The sequence below is a fragment of the Canis lupus genome, chromosome 26 (assembly GCF_011100685.1).
Source record: "Canis lupus familiaris isolate Mischka breed German Shepherd chromosome 26, alternate assembly UU_Cfam_GSD_1.0, whole genome shotgun sequence".
NCBI classification, from domain to species: domain Eukaryota; kingdom Metazoa; phylum Chordata; class Mammalia; order Carnivora; family Canidae; genus Canis; species Canis lupus.
In genome coordinates, this window is record NC_049247.1 from 25,247,055 (window position 1) to 25,255,696 (window position 8,642).

Genomic DNA, 8,642 nt, shown 5'->3' on the forward strand with positions numbered 1-8,642 from the left:
GATTTTTGACTGGGATTGTGTTGAATCCATAGATGTATTTGGGAAGAACTGACTTTTTTTTTAAAAGATTTTATTTATTATTCATGAGAGACACACAGAGAGAGGCAGAGACATAGGCAAAGGGAGAAGCAGGTTCCTTGTGGGGAGCCTGATAAGGGACCCAATCCCAGGACCCTGGGATCACGCTCTGAGCCGAGGGCAGATGCTCAACTGCTGAACCACCCAGGTGTCCTGAATGCTTTTGATCTTAAGAACTCTTTGCCTAGCTCTAGATACTAAAGAGTTTCTCTTATGGTTTAAAGTTTTATAGTTTTACATTTATATCTATAAAATATTTATTTAGAGTTTTTTTTTTTTACTGGCACTGCCACTGGCAGCAGATTATCTTGAGTTTTATTAATAATTTAAAAATCTAAACATTTTATAGAGGCCTGGGAAGCCTATCTAGAAACACTGGCTTCTGTCATTTCCAACCTCCACATGTCCATATACCTCACAGCACTGCACACCCACCCACCCCTGCCTGATGACAGACAACTTGGCGGCACAGTGAATGTCATATTTTTACTGTTTGTAGAAAACTGGCATTTAGATTTCAAGATTTATAGTATCACAAAATTACGGGCAGCAGTCTTAAGCATTTCAACAATTCTTATGAGCTCCACTTTGCTGACTCAAACAAGGCTATTATTCCAAGTTCAATAAAACAGGACTTGTCCCAAGTAGGCATATTATACATCCTGCAGATACTTGGGTCACACTGCTCAGGACCCATTTGTGACCGTGTCTTCTTCCATCTCCTCTTCACCATCATCAGTGGGGCCTGATCTGCGTTCTCTGCCAGGTATCTGACCAGACTGTAGCAAACCCTTCAGCTGCTCCACCTCAGCCAGAGTTGACACATTTGCTATAGCATTCTTGATTGCTTCTACATCCCCTGGAGATGGCCCACACCTTTCTTTTTTTTTTATATAAATTTATTTTTTATTGGTGTTCAATTGGCCCACACCTTTCTTTTTGTCAGTTGGCAAACCAGCACCTGGACTGAAAGTTTTGCTTCTCCTGGCAATATCCTTTGCAAGTTGTGTACCCCGTTTGCCCTTGAACATTTTCTCTGCTTCCTGAGGCTCTTTTAGTTTCACCTTCTGGAAATCTAATACTCTGACTTGTGGAACTTCATAAATTACATACAGTCTATAATGCTTCTTGTTTGTTACAGGATTTCTCAGAATACTTAGGTAAGTCAGTGATTTGAGAGATGCCAAAGGGTCCAGGTCACCCAGTTCCACAAGACTCTATTGTTGGTGAGAATGAGTTCTCTCAGACGTGGTAGAGCCTGATCAAGTCCCTCACCGGTACGGCACATTCTATTGTTGTTCACTAATAGTGTTTTCAGCCTTCTCAACAAAGGAAAACCATCCAGTTTCCTGACTTTGTTGTCAGAAAAATCAATAGCATCAAACTGGTCTAAGGTAGCACCCAGATTTTCAATGACAGGAATTCTATACCCCTGGAGATCCAGCTCACGGTCCTGCACGGCTTGGTGTACTGAGCCATCAGCTTCACCATCCTGCTGCCTCCTGCTGCCGGTGCCGGTGCCCAAGATTCTGTTTTTAAGTGATCTTTACACCCAACATAGGGCTTAAGCTCACAAACCCAAGATCAAGAGTCCTACTCTACCAACTGAGCCAGCCAGGTGCCCCGATTTTGAATTTTTATATAAAGTGTGAGGTTTAGACTGAAGTTATTATTTTTTTGCATATGAATGTCTACTTGCTCTAGCACTATTTGTTTTATTCTCTAAAGTTTTAATTTAATTTTTTTTTTTAGTCAAACAGAAGTAACTTTTATTAGTCTAATGAGCAGGGATCAGTGCCAATGTCCCAACTATGCTCTTCTCTAACTCAATGCTTCCCAGACCTTCATGTGCACATGTTACCTGGGAATCAGTTTAATGCAGCTTCTGATTCAGCAGGTCTGGGATTGGATTGAGACCCTGCATTCCTTTTTTTCCTCCCCAGCATTATTAAAAATTTTTTAAATCAATTTGCCAACATATAGTATAACACCCAGTATTCATCACATTGCATGCCCTCCTCAATGCCTGTCACCCAGTTACCCCATTTCATCACCTACCTCCCCTTCAGCAACCCCCAGTTTGTTTTCCAGGGTTAAGGGTCTCTCATGGTTTGTCTTCCTTTCTAATTTTTCCCCATTCAGTTTCCCCTCCTTCCCTTATGGTCCCTTTCACTATTTCTTATATTCTACATGTGAGTGAAACCATATGATAATTGTCTTTCTCCAACTGGCTTATTTCACTCAGTATAATACTCTCCAGTTCCAACCACATCGATGTAAATGATAGATATTTATCCTTTCTGATGGCTGACTAATATTCCACTGTATATATATATATATATATATATATATATATATATATATATATATCACATATTCTTTATCTTTATCCGTTCATCTGTCCATGGGCATCTCAGCTCCTTCCACAGTTTGGCTATTGTGAATATTGCTGCTATGAACATTGGGGTGCAGTTGTCCCATTGTTTCACTACATCTGTATCTTTGGGGTAAATGCACTATATGTTTTAATTTGGAATTCCATAGTGAAATATGATGTTGAGCATCTTTTCTTTTTTTTTTTTTTAAGATTTTATTTATTTATTCATGATAGTCACAGAGAGAGAGAGAGAGAGAGGCAGAGACACAGGCAGAGGGAGAAGCAGGCTCCATGCACCGGGAGCCCGATGTGGGATTCGATCCCGGGTCTCCAGGATCGCGCCCTGGGCCAAAGGCAGGCGCCAAACCGCTGCGCCACCCAGGGATCCCTTGAGCATCTTTTCATATGCTGTGTTCCATCTGTGTATCTTCTTTCGTGAGATATTTGTTCATATCTCTGGCTTATTTTAAAAATTGTTTGTTATTATTAATGAGTTTTAGGAGTTCTTTGTGTATTTTGAATGACAATCCTTTATCAGATGTGTATTTTGCAAATATTTTCTCAACTATGGCTTGTCTTCTCATTCTCTTGGCAGTGTCTTTTGCAGAGCAGAGTTTTAAATTTTAATGAAGGGATCCCTGGGTGGCGCAGCGGTTTGGCGCCTGCCTTTGGCCCAGGGCGCGATCCTGGAGACCTGGGATCGAATCCCACGTCGGGCTCCCGGTGCATGGAGCCTGCTTCTCCCTCTGCCTGTGTCTCTACCTCTCTCTCTCTCTGTGACTATCATAAATAAATAAAAAATTAAAAAAAATAAGTTTTAATGAAATCCAGCCTATCAATGATTTCTTTCATGGGCTATTCTTATCTGATTGTATCTAAAAGGTCAGCACACCTAAGGTCACTTAGATTTTCTCCTATGTTGTCTTCTAGGAGTTTTATATTTTCATATAGGTTTATGATCCATTTTATTTTATTTTTTAAGTTAATTTTATTTTATTTTTATTATTTTAAGTTAATTTTTGTGAAGTGTAAGGTCTGTGTCTTTTTTTTTAAGATTAAAAAAAAATTTATTCATGAAAGACACACACACACACACTCACACACACAGAGGCAGAGACACAGGCAGAGGGAGAAGCAGGCTCCATGTAGGGAGACTGATGTGGGACTTGATCCCAGGTCTCCAGGATCACACCCTGGGCTGCAGGCAGCACCAAACCGCTGTGCCACCAGGGCTGTCCCAAGGTCTGTGTCTTGATTCATTTTTTTGTTTTTTGCATGTGAATGTTTAGTTTTTTAAAAAGATTTTATTTATTTATTCGGGACACAGAGAATGCACAAGCAGGGTGAGCAGCAGGCAGAGGGAGAAGGAGAAGCAGGCTCCCCACTGGGCCGGGAGCCAGATGTGAGTCTCAATCCCAGGATCCTGGGATCATGACCTGAGCCAAAGGCAGATGCCCAACCAACTGAGTCATCCAAGCTCCCTTTGAATGTTTAGTTCTTTTAGCACCATTTGTTGAAAAGCCTACTTTTCTCTATTGTATTGCCTTTGTACCTTTGTCAAAGATCAGTTGATTATGTTTCTGTGCGTCTATTTCCAGGCTTTCTATTCAATTCCATTGATCCACTTATCTACTTTATAAGTATCACACTGTCTTTATTCCTGCAGCATTTTAGTAAGTCCTGAAGTCAGGTAGTGTCAGTTCTTCAACTTTGATCTTCACTTTCAATATTGTGTTGGCTGTTCTTGGTCTATGGCCTCAATTTAAATCTTAGACTCAATTTGTCAGTATCTACAAAAGAATTAGGGTTTTGATCAGTATTGCACTGAATCTATAAGCCAGGAAGAATGAACAACCTGACAATGTTGAGTCTTCCATGAACATATATTATCTTCTTGAAAGAAGAACATGTAGTTCTTTCATTTCCCTCCTCACAGTTTTGTAGTTTTCCTCATGTAGAACTTGTACATATTTTGTTAGATTTATACCTAGGTATTTCATTTTTGGGGATGCTAACGTAATGTAAATGTTGTTTTTAATGTCAAACTCCACTTGATCATTGCTGGCATACAGGAAATCCATTGATTTTTGTATATTTACTGTGCATCCTTCAATTTTGCTGTAATGGCATATTAGTTTCTTCAGCACCATTTGTTGAAAAGGTGCAAAAAGCTATCTTTTTTTTTTTTTTTTACACTTTTGTGAAAGATCATTTGGGTATATTTATGTGGGTGTATGTTGAGTCTTCTAACTTTTTTTTTTAAAGATTTTTAATCATTTATTCATGATAGACACACACACACAAACACACACATAGGCAAAGACACAGGCAGAGGGGGAAGCAGGCTCCATGCAGGGAGCCTGATGCAGGACTTGATCCTGGGACCCGAGGATCACGCCCTGGGTGGAGGGCAGGTGCTAAACCGCTGAGCCACCAGGGATCCCCGAGTCTTCTAACTTATAAACATAGATTTTAATTTATCTATGGGCTCTTTGGCTTTATCTCCTTTTCTTTTAGTTGGTTGTTCTAGAGATTATAATATGCATACCAAACTCTTCATGGTCTGTTATATTTTATTTTATTTATTTTATTTTATTTTTTAAAAAAGATTTATTTATTTATTTTTGAGAGAGAGAGAGAGAGAGAGGCAGAGACACAGGAGGAGGGAGAAGCAGGCTCCATGCCTGGGAGCCTGACGTGGGACTTGATGCCGGGACTCCAGAATCGTGCCCTGGGCCAAAGGCAGGCACTAAACCGCTAAGCCACCCAGGGATTCTCATTTTATTTTATTTTTATTTTTAAAGATTTTATTTGTCTATTTGAGAGAGAGAGAGAGTGTGTGTGTGTGAGGAGGGGCAGAGGGGGAGGGAGAAAAAACCTGAAGCAGATTCTGCACTAAGCACAAAGCCTGTTGCAGGGCTTGATCCCAGGAACCTGAGATCATGACTTGAACTGAAATCGACAGTCAGATGCTTAACTGACTGAGTCATCCAGGGCCCTGTTTAATTTTAGAAAAAGATAAAAACTTGACCACCATATAGATTCTTTTACTTTCTCCCCTTTATATTATAGATGTCATCTGTATTAAATATACGTACATTAGGGGTCACCTGGAAAGATGCCCCAGAAAGATGATTTTTTTTCTTGGAGTTTTTTCTCTCTGTGCCCACTATGCAGTTTTCCAACTTGATTTGCCCTGTGTTAAAGCTAGGAGGTAAAGGAAGAAAAAAAAATCCAAGGAAATTCACCACCACCATTTTGTCATTCTTCAGATTTTGACTTCCTTCCACAATCTTTTTGCTTTACTTTTCAAAGTCCTCAGATAGTTGCTCCCCTCTGTCCCTAGCTTTATTGAGTTAAAATTGGTATTCAGGGGCACCTGGGTGGTTCAGTTGATTAAGTGTCTGACTCTTGGTTTTGATTCAGGACATGATCTCAGGGTTGTGAGACTGAGTCCTGTGTTGGGCTCCATGCTGGGTGTGGAACCTACTTAAGATTCTCTCTTTTCCAGGACACCTGTGTGGCTCAGTGGTTAAGCATCTGCCTTTGGCTCAGGGTGTGATTCCGGAGTCCCAGAACGGGTCCCACATCAGGCTTCCTGCATGGAGCCTGCTTCTCCCTCTGCCTATGTCTCTGCCTCTCTCTCTCTCTCTCTCTGTGTCTCTCATGAATAAATAAATAAAATCTTTTTTTTTTTTAAATCTTAAAAAATTCTCTCTTTCCCTTGCAATCTATGCCCCTGCCCCCCCCCCTTAAAAAACCCGGTATACAAAAAACTGCACAAAATTAGTGTATACAATTTGGTGAGTTTGGACATATACACCTGTGTTCCATAACCACAATCCAGATAATAAGATATTCATCACTTCCAGAAGTTTCCTGGTGTCCCCTAACCCCCTTTTCTGGGTAAGAGCACTGAACATGAGATTGACCCTTTTAACAAATTTTAAGGTGTACAATACCTTATTGTTAACCATAAGCATGATGTTCTCTGTAGCTTACTCATCTTGTGTAGCTGTAACTTTATTTTCATTGAACAACAGCTCCCCACATCTCCCTCCCCCATTCTCTGGTAGTCCGGTAAGTCTATATCTTGGACTATTTTATTTTTTATTTTAAAAAATATTTTATTTATTTATTCATGAGAGACACAGAGAGAGAGAGAGAGAGAGAGAGAGAGAGAGAGGCAGAGACACAGGCAGAGGGAGAAGCAGGCTCCATGCAGGGAGCCCGACGTGGGACTCGATTCTGGGTCTCCAGGATCACACGCCAGGCCGAAGGTGGAGCTAAACCACTGAGCCACCGGGGCTGCCCTCTTGGACTATTTTAGATGCTTCATATAAGAGGAATTATGTAGTATTTGTCCTTCTGTGACTATTTCACTTAGCACATTGTCTTCTAGGTTCATCCATGTAGCCCCAAATGGCAGGATTTTTCTTCTTTTTAAAGGAAGAATAAGATTCCTCTGTGTGTGTGTGTGTGATATTTTCTCTATTCATCTGTTGATAGAAACTGTGGGTTGTTTCCATATTGTGAATACTGCTTCAATGAACATAGGAGTGAACATATCTTTTTGAGATTTCCTTTGGATATATACTCAGAAGTGGGATTGCTGGATCATACGGTAGATTTATTAATTAATTTATTAATTAATTTATTTTTTATTTAAATTCAAGTAGCCAACATAAAGTACATAATTTCAGATGTAGTGTTCAATGATTTATCACTTGCGTATAACACCCAGTGCTCATTACATCACATGCCCTCCTTAATGCCCATCACCAAATTGCCCCATCCCCCACCCACCACCCTTCCTTCACTTAATTTGTTTCCTATAGTTAAGAGTCTCTCATGGTTGAAGGACAAACATTGTATGTTCTCATTCATTTGGGGAATATATATAATAGTGAAAAGGAATATAAGGGAAGGGAGAAGAAATGTGTGGGAAATATCAGAAAGGGAGACAGAACATAAAGACTCCTAACTCTGGGAAACGAAGTAAGGATGATGGAAGGGGAGGAGGGCGGGGGGTGGGGGTGAATGGGTGACGTGCACTGAGGGGGGCACTTGACGGGATGAGCACTGGGTGTTATTCTGTATGTTGGTAAATTGAACACCAATAAAAAATAAATTTATTATTAAAAAATATAAAACAAAACAAAGCAAAAGAGTCTCTCATGGTTTTTCTTCCTCTCTGATGACTTCCTATTCAGTTTTCCCTCCCTTACCCATATGATTCTCTGAGCTGTTTCTTATATTCACATATGGGTGAAACCGTATAATTGTCTTCCTCTGATTGACTTATTTCACTCAGCATAATACTCTCCAGTTCCTTCCATGTTGATTTATATAAATGGTAAGTATTCATCCTGTGGTAGTTCTATTTTTAATTTTTTGAAGTATCTCCATATTGTTTTCCATAATGGCTGTAATATTTTACATTCTTACCAAGTGTACAAGGGTTTCAATTTCTCCAGAACCTCTCTAACACTTTTTATTTATTTATTTTTTAATAACAGTGATCTTAACAAGTGTGAGGTGATGTCTCATTGTGTTTTTTAAAGAGATTTTATTCACTTATTTGACAGAGCAGAAAGAGAGAGAAAGAGCATAAACAGGGGAGCTGCAGAGGGAGAGGGAGAAGCAGGCTCCCCATTGAGCAGGGAGGCCCGATGTGGGGCTGCATCTCAGGAACCCAGGACCACAACCCGAGATGAAGGCAGACTCTCAACCAACTGAGTCATCCAGGTGCCCCTCATTGTGGTTTTAACTTGTATTTCTCTGATGATTAGTGATATTGAGCATCATCTAATATACCTGTTGGTAATAATTTACAAGTGTAAAAATGTTTAGATCCTTTGAACATTTTTAAAGTCATGTTTTGTTGTTTGTTTTGTTTTTTGCTATTGATTTGTAAGAATTCCTTAGATATTTTGGAAATTAACCCCTTATCAGATGTATGGTTTGCAAATATTTTCTCTCATTTTGTAGGTTGCCTTTTTCATTCTACTGATTGTTTTCTTTGCTGTGGCAGAAGCTTTTAGTTTGATGTTGCCTCATTTATCTATTTTTACTTTTGTTGTTGTCTATGCTTTTGATATCATATCCAAGAAATCATTGCTGAGACCAGTGTCAAGAGGATTTCCCCTATGTTCTCTTCTAGGAGTTTTATGGTCTCAAATCTTTT

General features: G+C 39.6%; 1 protein-coding gene across 1 annotated transcript; it reads right to left on the reverse strand.

Moving 5' to 3' along the window:
- Positions 1-691: 691 nt before the first annotated feature.
- Positions 692-4,605, reverse strand: LOC100687940 (U2 small nuclear ribonucleoprotein A'-like). The gene is given in 3 exon segments (XM_038576094.1): positions 692-1,295; positions 1,298-1,622; positions 4,472-4,605. Coding segments are annotated over 3 exon segments (990 nt in total). The 3' UTR covers positions 692-764.
- Positions 4,606-8,642: the final 4,037 nt, after the last annotated feature.